Raw genomic sequence first — 13124 nt, forward strand, 5'->3', positions numbered from 1 at the left:
ATTTTTGAAATTTGTTAAAGTTTGTTGTTAGTTTACTTATATTTTGGCGTTTATTTACAAGTTTATTTGTAGGTTAATATTTGTTTCAATGTTTCGTTTGTTTGATGTTACCTTGTTAAATTAGTCAGTAAAAGCTGTAGGGCCATTTTGTTTCTATAAATAAAGAGGCTGGTATAGGACCAGCATGCACTGGGGTGAGCCTATGGTTTTTTACTAGAGCAGGAGAAGCAGCAGGAAGTAACTAAAAATGGATCTTGTTATTGCTTGCCAAACTGGATGAATAAACCATAAAAACGCAACTTTCAAGTTTGGACAGTGGACTTCTTTTGCCTGCGTACGGAATATTATCGCAGTGCAGCAGTGGCTTGTGGACTTTTAATTGTGGGATGTTTGGTTGGTCAAACAAAAGGAATTGCCACTACAATTGGACTTCAGGAGACATCCCTTAACTCTGCTCCCCCTTACCATATCAGACAGCCGGGTGTCTACTGTGAAGATCTTGAAGTTCCTGGGTACCACCATCTCCCAGGACCTGAAGTGGGAGACCAACATCAACTCCATCCTCAAAAGGACCCAGCAGAGGATGTACTTCCTGAGACAACTGGGGAAGTACAGTCTTCCACAGGAGCTGCTGATCCAGTTCTACACTGCAGTCATTGAGTCTGTCCTGTGCTCCTCCATCACAGTCTGGTATGGTGCAGCCACTAAACAGGACAGGAGCAGATTGCAGCGGACTGTACGGGCAGCAGAAAGGATCATCAGCGCCCCCCTGCCCTCCATCCAGGAGCTGTACCTCTCAAGAACCAGGAAACGGGCAGGGAAAATCATCACAGACCCCTCACACCCTGGACACAGACTTTTTGACCTGCTGCCTTCTGGCAGACGGTATAGAAGCCTGCAGACCAGGACCACCTGACATAGGAACAGTTTCTTTCCCCTCGCCATCTCCCTTCTAAACAGTTGACCTGTATTAAATCCCAGTTCTTTGTATTCCTTACGGCAAAGAAAGACACGGCTCAAAGTGGTCAAACTCAAAAAATGATCTTTATTTTACATTCCCGGGAAGGGAGACCTGAACACACGAACACACAAGCTCAGGTCTGAAGCACAAACAGGAAGCCTAGTTATTTATATACTTCCTCTAGACGTCACACACACTTTAAGTTTCGATCAAACACCCTACTTAGTTTCACTTTCTGCCCGCAGCTCATGTTCTCTGCAAAAGCATGCAGTTTCCTGTCAGTACTTTTGGCACAGACTGTACTCAGAGTTGGGCCTCTCTTATCCATAAAACAATATAATCAGCAAATAAGCATTCAGATTATATTATGTCACACTGCTCCCACTGCCAGACTGCAACTGCACCTTATGTGCATTCTGTAGTATTCATTCCACCTCATTTCATTTCTGTATTTAATGTATATAAGTTTAGATTAGTTATTTATAGTTGGTTTACACAGCTTTGTGTATGTATGTGTATGCATGTGTAATGTATATATACGTGTGTGTGTGTGTGTGTGTGTGTGTGTGTGTGTGTGTGTGTGTGTGTGTGTCAATATACCAAACAGATAAATGTATTTGTTTCTTTCTAAAGTAAAGACAAAAAAACTGCTTGACAAAGAACGTTCTGCTAATTTCTCTGTTAAAGCCCATGAAGTAGAAGACAAAAAAAGGTGGAGAAATATTTGTGTAAATAAAATTCATATCAATCACTGGTACCTTCAATGGACAAACAAACACAGGAACGATCCCCTTTAAAAACTCAAAAACATCAAGAGAACAAAATGAAGATGTCAAAGTACCACCCATAATGTTTGACAGACAGCTGATCTCGGTGCAGAGCAGAAATGATGGAGAGAAAATAAAATGGAAACTAAAATATAGATTTAAACCCACAAAATGAAAGTCTTCGGTCTATTTCAGTTTAATGAATTCAGCAATATCTCCGTAATTGTTGTAAAATCTAAGCCCAGCGTAGAGCGGCTGAGTGAATGTGGTCTGGACTCTGTGGAGGAGAGTCATGGTTTCAGAGACGCTGTAGAAGGACAAAATACCTGCTCTGTGATCCAGGTACACTCCTACTCTGGAGGAACAAGGACCTGAAATGGGAATTTCAGTGTTGTTATGCCAAAATGTGTAACTATTTTTGGAACAATCTAGTGCCCAAGATTTGTCATTACGACCAAATCCACATTCATTTCGAGTCCCTGCTCTGCTGATATTCCTATATGCAACTGCTACAAAAACTCCTCCTCTCCTCACCACCTCCCAGTAACAACGTCCAGTCAGGCTCTCTCTACTCAGGACCTGCCACCATCCAGTAAATCTGTCTGGATGATCCAAAAAGGATTGTTGATGATACATGAATGTTACTTTTCTGTTCCCCTCTGATAATAACAGCTGTGTGTGTGCTGTGTTTGGATCCAGTGAGATTTTACATGAATATTTTAAGAATCTATCTCTGGTCTTTGGCTCTGGTGGATCTGACAGTAAAACATCCACTTCAGTGACTGTCAGTGAGATGTTTGTCCATTCCTCTCTCAGAATGTCCTGTAGTTTATCTCTGACCTCTGACACAGCTGCTGTCACATCCTCAAAGTAGCTCAGAGGACGGATATTGATGCTGGATGAGTCTGTAGACTCACTGAGTGCTGACAGTGAGGGGTAGTTGTGTAGAAACTGGATGTGATCCTCTGTGTGTGAGAGCTGCTTCAGCTCAGCATCTTTCCTCTTCAGCTCAGTGATCTCCTGCTCCAGCTTCTCCTGAAGCTCTTTGACTCGACTCACTTCAGTTTCCTGCTGGGATCTGATCTGCTGCTTCACATCAGAGCTTCTTTTCTGGATGAGATGGATCAGCTCAGTGAAGATCTTCTCACTCTGCTCCACTGTTTGATCAGCAGACTGATTGATGGCCTCCACCTCCTGTTGAAGCAGCTTCACATCTTTCTCTCTGTCCTGGATTCTCTGCTGGATGTTTTGTCGACTCACCTCCAGCTCTCTCTGCCTCTCAGTCCTTTCTGCTGCAGCTGAGACTGTGTCGTGGCCTTTATGTTCATCCACAGGGCAGAGATAACAGATACTCTGCTGATCAGTACGGCAGAACATCTTCATCACCTCATCATGACGAGAGCAGATGTTCTCCTGGAGCTTCTTGGAGGGCTCCACCAGCTTGTGTTTCATTAATGGAGCCACATCATAATGAGGCTGAAGGTGCTTCTCACAGTAAGAAACCAAACACACTAGACATGATTTCACAGCTTTCATTTCTCTTCCAGTGCAGAAATCACAGGCCACATCTTCAGGTCCAGCATAGCAGTGATCAGCAGGAGCAGCTTGGAGTCCAGTCTTCTTCAGCTCCTCCACTAAAACAGTTAACATGGTGTTTTTCACCAGGACAGGCCTCGCTGTGAAAGTCTGTCTGCACTGAGGGCAGCTGTAGATTTTCTTCTCCTCCTCTCCATCCCAAAAGCCATTAATACAGTTCATGCAGTAGCTGTGTCCACAGGGAATAGTCACCGGATTCTTCAGTAGATCCAAACAGATCGAACAAGAGAAAGTTTCTTGGTCCAGCTGAACTCCTTTCTGCGCCATTTCTCCTCTCAGTGTCAGTGACTGTGTGAGTTTCACTTCCTTATAACTGAAACTATTGCAGTTAATGGGGCCTGTCAGCTATTCCACGTCACCACATGCTGGTTACACCCATCTTCAAAGTTTAGATCTGAAGGGGAGGGAACACAGAAACATGTGCACAGAGAGGAGGTGCTGAGTCAGAGAGTGGGAGGAAGTGGGAGGTTTATCAGACTGTGTGTCATTAACACTTTTTATAACGGAGCATTTTTCACATTTTAAAAATACTATTCAAACTTTTTAAAAATTATCTTCTACATCTGCTAAATTAATAATTTTATTCATTTCAATAACCACTGACACTCTAACTACATGTCTGTGGACTGTGAGGAAGCCAGAGTGCCCGGAGATAAGGACAACATGCAAATCACATCGAAAGGCTTGTACAGATCATGCACAGGACATAGTATGAGACCAGTATCACCTTCAGTGTCAGTCACACTGAATTGTAATTGTTAGGGTGCCTGGGTCGTTGACCCAGAGGTTTAAGTTTTCATTATTATTGTACTTTGATTTTTGCCTTTATTTATCATTTCTAGTCTTTTGGTTTCTTTGTCTGAGTTGTGCCTGCTGGTTTCTGTTCTGTGTTGCCTCCCCTGTCTGCTGTATCCCCATGTCAAGTCTGCGTCTCTGTGTTATGTTTCCAGTTTTACTTTGAAAGTCCGTGTCTCATGTTAATATGTCTGGTTTTGCTTCCTTTGTCTTTTTAGGCCTGAGTTTCTGTCCAGCCACCTGTTGCTGCTGGAGGGTCCAAGAGGCCCGTCCATCCTTCTGCCTCAGCTGGAGGGTCCGAGGGGGACGTCTAGCATTCTGCCTTCGCTGGAGGGTCCGAGAGGCCCGTTCAGCTTTCTGTCTGCGCTGGAGGGAGGGTCCGAGAGGCCCGTCCAGCAACCTGCCTCCGCTGGAGGGTCCGAGAGGCCCGTCCAGCAACCTGCCTCCGCTGGAGGGTCCGAGAGGCCCGTCCAGTCTTCGTTGCCTGCAGCGCCACCATTAGTGGCTCCCACGCCATCGCCTGCAGTGCCACCACCTGCTCCATCTGCAACCCCTCCGCTGTTGATGCAGTGCCACCACCTGCTTCTCCATCTGCGGCTTCCACGCTGTCGTCGCCTGGTCCTGCCTCGCCTGGTCATGAATAAACTCTATGTAGAGGGGGAAATGTACATACCAAGTCTACATTTGCACAAAAGTCTACAGGAGAAGCAGCAAAAGTGCAGACATTCTGTGCAGATACTCTGTACAGATGCTAGTGTTAGAAATTATCAAGTAAAAGTAGAAATACTGATTCAACTTCTTTTCTTTAAAGGTGAAAAAGTCAGCAAGAACAAAGCAAAAGTAAAAATCAAGTTTTTTGCTGGATGTCAAACATATGAAATACTCTTGAGCAAATTTATTTAGCAAAATCCACAATGGTATAACCATGCAAAATAAAAGATGCTGAAGTGTGCACCCTCATGCTTGTCTTTGAACTGTATGTGAAGTGTACATCTACAGCTGAAAAGAGACTGTTTCCATAATTCATGAATCTACTGATTTGTTGTTAATGTGACACTTTTTTTTCATGAACTGCAGATGATGAAATCCTCTTTGAGAAAATATATCCTTATACTAGTAACAACTTCTTTACTATGTGAATAAACTATTTGAACAACTAAATCAGAATCAGAATATTTTATTGATTCTGATTCAGTTAATGGGTTCAGAGTGAAATCCAATACACACACACACACACACACACACACACACACACACACACACACACACACACACACACACACACACAAATAACCAGTGACACTCACATTTATAGTGATGGCAGTTTAGAATCACAAATTAACCTAACCCCACTAACTACATGTCTCTGGACTGTGAGGAAGCCAGAGTGCCCAGAGATAAACACAAGGACAACATGCAAATCACACAGAAAGGCCTTGCACAGTTGCACAGTGCTGGAGGCCTTAAAGCCTTTCAATAGATATAAGAAGATGGTTAAGGCAAGAGATTACTATTTTGTCTTTTACATTGGTGCAAATGGAGGAATAAATGCCAAAAAAAGAAAGAAGGTTTTTAAAAATGACCACGTAAAACAGTTCAAGTACCTCTGTGTTTACAGAGAGAAGGGGATATATGTGACGGACAGATGGTCGCTTCACCAATGACCTGGGCTACTTTGAGCTGGTTAACATCAACGACAAATGTAAGACTAAGTGCACAGACACAATTGATAATCTGGACAATAAGAAAATCCAGATATGTTTTCCACAGGGAGCAATACAGAAATAAAAGATGTAAAACAAGTAGCCATCCTGGGCAACAGAAACAGCAGAATCCTCCACATGCATCAAATATTGCAGAGCGCAGGGGTGGAATGATATCAGTCACAGATGCAGCACTGCAGAACGGAATCAATCTAAAAACAGCAATCAAAGAAACAGGCAGCAACATTGGCCTGAGGAGGTTTATGACCTACTTTGTCAGCATAAAGAGTAGATTCCTCCAAAACTCTTTCCAGGAAGCACTGAAATGCAGGAAGGAGAACTTTGGAAAGATCCGACAGTCTTTGTTGTTATCTGTTTGTGCTGCTTTTTAAAGCAACAATTGGATTGTTTATAATTTGCAAGAGTACATGTATTTGTTTGGTTGATTTAGCAGAAGCACTGTGGAAAATTTTACAAGGACGTGCGCTTACATCCATGTAACAGTACAAGAGAGGCACGGCTCAGCAGGTTCTGAGGTACTTGTTTACAAAATGTTGTATCCTATCTAAAGATTCTTTACAATTTTACATTGAGAAACATTATTCTTGAAATATTTGACCTGTATAAAGTATCATATCTTAAATGTATTTCACAACATTCATTTTTGAACCATAAGACTAACAAGTTGAAATGTAACAGGAGGGAACTTAAATACTGACTTAGCTAAACCCTATGACACACGAGGGGAAAACAAAATAGCTGCCATATAACTACCTAACACAAAACAATTAAGCAAACTCCAAACACCCCCTGGCAATGAAGCATGTTGTTCAGTCCAATGAGGCTGTCAGCAGTACTTCAGATCCCCCAGCCTTTTGCCAACCAGGAAGGAGAAGCCAAACCCGCAGGTATCTCAAACAAAGAAAGACGTATTAATAAAACATAAAACATAAATTTGACCATGCAGTGTTGATATGGGTGCACTCCATATAAACATTGTAAGGTGTGATGGAAAAAGTAAACTAATTTAATAAAGAAACAATATAATAGACAATAAATAAAATATATTTAAAGTAGGGACTGCAAAGTAAACTAAAGTGAAGCAATCAAACCACTGTGAATTCTACTTTAGAAACAAGAACAGATAGAAACGAAGGCTGCAACCTGACTGGTTACACGTTTGTTACCTGTTGAAGTTCAGAGTCTGGCTGCTGTGCTGGGGTCGGCATTGCTCAGCTTTAACATCACTCTGGGTTCTTGGCTAGCTTAGTGTTAAAATGCCATCTGTGCAGGTTGTCTGTGCGAAGTTGTGTTAGCAGGATCATGCAGCTGTTTCTGTCCTGGACACAGTTTACACTTTACCATCTCACGCTTATCCTTTTGTTTAATAAAAATACAAGTAATGTCCATGTCCAAGCTGTAGACTGTGCCACTATTTTCCTCCTGCAGCACACAAAATGAGATCAATTCCACAAATTTACCCACTTGAAACCAGTTCTCTACAAGAACTTGATTCTTTTATTTAATTCAATTCAGTTTTATTGATTTGGCGCCAAATCACAACAACAGTTACGTCAAGGCACTTTATGTTGTAATGTTTTCTTGTTGTCATGTCTGTCGTTGTCCACCAGGTGTCTACTTTGGATCATTTTTTCTGTGTAACTGTTGTTTTACACCAGTGATCAGAGTTTTGTTTGTTGGTTTTTTGTGGTTTGTTTCTTTGTTTGGATTTGTTTTTATTCACATTTGTACATATGTCCGTATATTTTCACCAATAGCTATGACAGGAGATGGGACAACCCTGGAAAAGTAGTGCCAAAACAACCATCTATGCCTAAATGTCTGCAAGACAAAGGAGGTGTTTTTGTTAAATGAAAGGGGGGCAAATCATTCATCTCCCAGAGATTCACAAATCTCACACCGGCAGGCTAAGAGAGCAGTCCATATCTGACTGAAGAGAAGAAAAATCTAGCACAGAGAGGCTGTGAGTCACAACCAGTAATGCTGATGCTGCACTGAGAGGCCATGGGAAAAACTGATAAGTTTGCAGTTTATAAATATGAAATAAAACACTTCAGTGCTTTAAAATGTTTAATAACTTTGTCCATGATGACCTAGATTAAAAAACTTCTCTATATACTGATTGAAAGAAAAACATTGCTTTAAAAATCAACAAGTATGAGACTGACTGATGAATCTTCCTCTGGTCTAAACATGAACTTTGTGGGGTTTTAGGAGGAAGATTTCTTCAGTTATTCCCTCAAGATTATTTTAGCAGTTTTCCTATCATACTTGACTGAGACCCTGGAATGAAGACAGAAAAAAACGTTTTTTTCAACAACGTTTTATTTGTAATTATAATAATATTAAATTTCTTCATGTAGTGAATTTTAAAAACAACGGACAATCTCATCTTGATTACTCCTTAAAACTAGAGTTTCATAATACCTCATTTGTCATGACTTACCCCCCCCAGAAAAGTTAGTCTTCCAGTTATACATTTCTTTCCAAGTGTATAAAGTGATGATCACTACTCATTTAGAGATCAGCTCTTTTTATGCAGTGAAATGTTTTTGTAGATGAAAATGATCATGAGCAGTCATAGCCTCCATGGCTAAACAGACTTAGGAACAGCTCGTTATAAAACACTCAATAACATCATTCAACATCTAGAAGATGTTGGGGTAACACCCATAATGATTGATTTACAGCTGATCTCTGTGCACAGCCAAAATGTCACAACAATGATGAAACTAAAATACAGATTTAAACCCACAATATGAAAGACTTTAGTCTATTTCAGTGTGACGAACTCAGCAATATCTCCATAATTATAGTAAAGACTCAGTCCAGCATAGAGCGGCTGAGTGAATGTGGTCTGGACTCTGTGGAGGAGAGTCAAGGTTTCAGAGACGCTGTAGAAGGACAAAATACCTGCTCTGTGATCCAGGTACACTCCTACTCTGGAGGACTGAGGACCTGAGACAGGAGTTTGGATGCTGTTATGCCAAAATATATAACTGTTTTTGTTGCAATCTAATGCCCAAGATTTGTCATCGTGTCCAAACCAACATTCATCCTGTGCTGTCCTGATATTTTTAGATGCAACTGCTACAATAACTCCTCTTCCTCTCCTCAACACTTCCCAGTAACAACGTTCAGTTAGACTCTTTCTACTAATGACCTGTTTGTAAGAAGTGAATCTATATGGATGATCAAAATAAGACTCGTGATAAAACAATAATGTTACTCTTCTGTTCTCCTCTGATAATAACAGCTGTGTGTGTGCTGTGTTTGGGTCCAGTGTGATTTCCTTTGAATATTTTAAGAATCTATCTCTGGTCTTTGGCTCTGGTTGTGACAGTAAAACATCCACTTCAGTGACTGTCAGTGAGATGTTTGTCCATTCCTCTCTCAGAATGTCCTGTAGTTTATCTCTGACCTCTGACACAGCTGCTGTCACATCCTCAAAGTAGCTCAGAGGACGGATATTGATGCTGGATGAGTCTGTAGACTCACTGAGTGCTGACAGTGAGGGGTAGTTGTGTAGAAACTGGATGTGATCCTCTGTGTGTGAGAGCTGCTTCAGCTCAGCATCTTTCCTCTTCAGCTCAGTGATCTCCTGCTCCAGCTTCTCCTGAAGCTCTTTGACTCGACTCACTTCAGTTTCCTGCTGGGATCTGATCTGCTGCTTCACATCAGAGCTTCTTTTCTGGATGAGATGGATCAGCTCAGTGAAGATCTTCTCACTGTGCTCCACTGTTTGATCAGCAGACTGATTGATGGCCTCCACCTCCTGTTGAAGCAGCTTCACATCTTTCTCTCTGTCCTGGATTCTCTGCTGGATGTTTTGTCGACTCACCTCCAGCTCTCTCTGCCTCTCAGTCCTTTCTGCTGCAGCTGAGACTGTGTCGTGGCCTTTATGTTCATCCACAGGGCAGAGATAACAGATAATCTGCTGATCAGTACGGCAGAACATCTTCATCACCTCATCATGACGAGAGCAGATGTTCTCCTGGAGCTTCTTGGAGGGCTCCACCAGCTTGTGTTTCTTTAATGGAGCCACATCATAATGAGGCTGAAGGTGTTTCTCACAGTAAGAAACCAAACACACTAGACAGGATTTCACAGCTTTTAGCTTCATGCTAGTGCAGAAATCACAGGCCACATCTTCAGGTCCAGCATAGCAGTGATCAGCAGGAGCAGCTTGGAGTCCAGTCTTCTTCAGCTCCTCCACTAAAACTGCTAACATGGTGTTTTTCACCAGGACAGGCCTCGCTGTGAAAGCCTGTCTGCACTGAGGGCAGCTGTAGATTTTCTTCTCCTCCTCTCCATCCCAAAAGCCATTAATACACTTCATGCAGTAGCTGTGTCCACAGGGAATAGTCACCGGATCCTTCAGTAGATCCAAACAGATTGAACAAGAGAAAGTTTCTTGGTCCAGCTGAACTCCTTTCTGCGCCATTTCTCCTCTCAGTGTCAGCGACTGTGTGAGTTTCACTTCGTTATAAATGAAACTAGTCTGAGCTCTGATCTAAACAACGTGTTGCTGCTGTGAATGTGGCCTGTGAGCTCTTACAGATTGCCACATGTTGCTTACACCCATCTACACTCAGAAAAATAAAGGTGCCAACTGGAACCAAAAGTGGTTCTTTAGACTGATGCCATAGAAGAACCTTTTTTGGTGCCACAAAGAACCTTTCAAACAACGGTTCTTTGAAGAACCATTTCTTTCAGTGGTTCATTGAAGAACCTTTAAAGGTGCCCCAAAGAACCATCAAGAAATGGTTCTTTGGGGCACCTTTAATGGTTTTTCAAAGAACCTTTTTAAAAATGGTTCTTTAAAAAACCATTTTAAAGAACCTTTTTTGAGTGGTTCTTTAAAAAACCTTTAAATCTTTCAAAATAAAATGCATCATAAATTGAATTTGAGTAGGGTAAAATAAATACGAGAACAGCGTAGACATATATTAATGGTTTATTGTCATTTCGTAGTATACCAAAAGACAAAAAGGCATTTTAACCCTCAGCACAACATCACTACTAATACATGTCACATATTAGTGTTTTAAACAGTAATAATTAAATATATTTGCTATACTATAAATAAATATATATAAATACTATATCTACAGATAACACAACAATGAATACATGTATTGTTTAATTAATAAAACATCAGAAAGTGATAAAACACATTAGAAATAGCAATAGCTTCATAACAGACCAATAAATCAACACATTTTCATCAGCAGATGCTTGCATGTTCAGTAAAAATATTTCAACAACAAGTTTATGATTAAAATGATCAATGAACTTCAGCCTTGCGTTATGTAATGTACGTTTCATGTTGTACTCATGGTCCTTTGTTAGTCCAGTTTAGGATAATGTCTCTGACGTATGTATCATATCAAATATACGTCATATCAAAACAAGCCCACACCTGCAGTTGTTTCAGTTTTTCACTGGTGTTTCCTGTCAGCTGGTCAACCGCACTCAGGCGGACATCCATATCAGCCAACCAAACGACAAGTTCCTCCCTTTGTGCTTCAAATCCCTCCCACTCTGAGACAAGGAGCTGAAAGAGAGAGAAAAGAGTCAATTATAAAGAAGAGAGAAAAGTGAAACCCTCCTCAGAAGGTCTGACTCGCATACCTGCAGTTGACCTGTGATGGACTCCAGTTTGGTGTTCACATCATCCCTCGCCGATGCCAACAGCCGAGTCTGCAGGGTGCCCTGGAAGAGCTGAGTTAATGTTCGACTCCTCCTGGTCAGGCTCTCCAGCTGGATGAGCCGAGGTCTCCCCTCTCGCCGCTGCCTCTGAACACAGAAACACAAATTGCATCTGAAGCAGGAGGTGCAGATTTTTTTCTATTCTTTTCTAAATCCAGGCTAGATCACGTGGAGGTATTTGGAAAACTTTTTTGGCCAGCGGACGAGTGTTGTCTTGCAGAAAGTCAAATCAAACATATGCGATACACAATCAATTCACAAGAACACATTATAAAAAATAAGTCCAGTTCTTGCCTGATTTCAAGTGAATTCTGCATCAAAACAGGGTAAAACGAGTGTTTGCAGCAAATGTGAGCACAAAGCCTCACTTTGTACAAGCCTGCTATTAAAGTTCTCCTCTATGCAGACGACTTTCCCGTTTTCAAGGCACAACTTGGATCTGCTGTACGAATCTTATGGATACACACTAAATGAAACAATAGTGTGCATGACTCCAGATTCTGATCCCTCATCCTAATATGGTCCCAACATAGCAACAGCAATAAAGCAATACAAAGTCCATAAACCAATGGCTGACATGGGTTTTATCATAAGGGTGATAAATATACAGATTTCAGTCTGTCTTAGAGATTTGATGTTCATTTACCTGCAGATGCCCTATACGTGCCTGCTCTGTGGTTTTCCACAACATTTTGCACATCACTATTTAATACAGGAAGTAGGTGAACTAAAACAAGTCATCTTTCTTTGTGAGAGGACCATATTAATGAAACAAACCTCAATGACATCATAGGGATCCCTAAAGATGCTCCTGCTGCTTCTCTTCCTCCTCATCCTAAGCTTCCTTCTCCTTGTCCTCGCCTTCCATCCAATTGTAATTCAACCTAATTGTGTTTCTCCCCCTCCTCTTCCTCATTTTGTTGGAGCTGTGAACACAATGTGAATCTGGATTAATTTGTGCAAACAAGAAAAATCTACAGCTTTTTGGTCAGAGGTGCTCTTGTGATTTAAGCCGGGTAGAGTAGATTTATGTGTTGATGCTACCTGCTTCAGCTCTGGCTGCTGAGTGATATTTACACCCTGGCTGGATTACAAACTTTAACCATGTGCTGAACTTTAGCCCAGCGTTGATACCGCTTGTTAGTATAACGACCTCTTCTTAGCTTGTATGTATGATGTATGATGGTGGATAAATGAAATATACAAAGAAAATGTAACTATATTACAAAAGAACATCTATCTTGGAAACAACAAATGACCGGAGCATAACTTGTCAACTAGTCCGAAAATAAGTTATACAGGAACAGTCAAAGACACACCTTCTCATGTCACATTTCTATTCATTTCTATTCACATTTCTATATAATTAGATTAGACAATAAAGAGTTATCTAATCTAATTATTCATTCAAAACACTTATGCATAGCTGTATTTTATACAGCTCATACAGGATTCAAAGTACAGGTTCATGTGAGTATTTAATGTACAGCTCAGATCTACAGAATTTCAGAGTTTCTAGAGCAGACACAGAGCTCACGTCACAACAGGCTTCAGGCGCCATTTTAGTGA

General features: G+C 41.2%; 3 protein-coding genes across 5 annotated transcripts; all 3 read right to left on the reverse strand.

The window, feature by feature from the left end:
- Nucleotides 1-1025: 1025 nt before the first annotated feature.
- On the reverse strand, nucleotides 1026-3628 carry LOC146368157 (tripartite motif-containing protein 16-like). Of its 2 annotated transcripts, XM_084913675.1 has the most exons (2): nucleotides 2788-3626; nucleotides 1918-2083 (listed from the first exon to the last, which is right to left on the reverse strand). In XM_084913675.1, the coding sequence occupies exons 1-2, from the start codon at nucleotides 3589-3591 to the stop codon at nucleotides 2027-2029; spliced, it is 861 nt and encodes a 286-aa protein (XP_084769801.1). In that variant the 5' UTR covers nucleotides 3592-3626; the 3' UTR covers nucleotides 1918-2026. The 2 variants fall into 2 exon arrangements, with proteins under 2 accessions (XP_084769800.1, XP_084769801.1); XM_084913674.1 differs by having other exon boundaries at nucleotides 1026-3628.
- Nucleotides 3629-8056: 4428 nt separating this feature from the next.
- LOC146368158 (E3 ubiquitin/ISG15 ligase TRIM25-like) lies at nucleotides 8057-10355 on the reverse strand. 2 transcript variants are annotated; one of them, XM_084913679.1, is made up of 2 exons: nucleotides 9484-10355; nucleotides 8057-8785 (listed from the first exon to the last, which is right to left on the reverse strand). In XM_084913679.1, exons 1-2 carry the CDS (start codon nucleotides 10285-10287, stop codon nucleotides 8729-8731), a joined length of 861 nt encoding a protein of 286 aa, XP_084769805.1. In that variant the 5' UTR covers nucleotides 10288-10355; the 3' UTR covers nucleotides 8057-8728. The 2 variants fall into 2 exon arrangements, with proteins under 2 accessions (XP_084769805.1, XP_084769804.1); XM_084913678.1 differs by having other exon boundaries at nucleotides 8057-10355.
- A 634-nt stretch (nucleotides 10356-10989) lies between these two features.
- Nucleotides 10990-12963, reverse strand: LOC146368159 (uncharacterized). The gene is made up of 3 exons (XM_084913731.1): nucleotides 12333-12963; nucleotides 11478-11642; nucleotides 10990-11400 (listed from the first exon to the last, which is right to left on the reverse strand). The coding sequence occupies exons 1-3, from the start codon at nucleotides 12387-12389 to the stop codon at nucleotides 11233-11235; spliced, it is 390 nt and encodes a 129-aa protein (XP_084769857.1). The 5' UTR covers nucleotides 12390-12963; the 3' UTR covers nucleotides 10990-11232.
- Between the last annotated feature and the right edge of the window lie 161 nt (nucleotides 12964-13124).

Source organism: Perissodus microlepis, chromosome 18, assembly GCF_051167445.1.
Source record: "Perissodus microlepis isolate ML-2025 ecotype Zambia chromosome 18, ASM5116744v1, whole genome shotgun sequence".
Taxonomy (NCBI): domain Eukaryota; kingdom Metazoa; phylum Chordata; class Actinopteri; order Cichliformes; family Cichlidae; genus Perissodus; species Perissodus microlepis.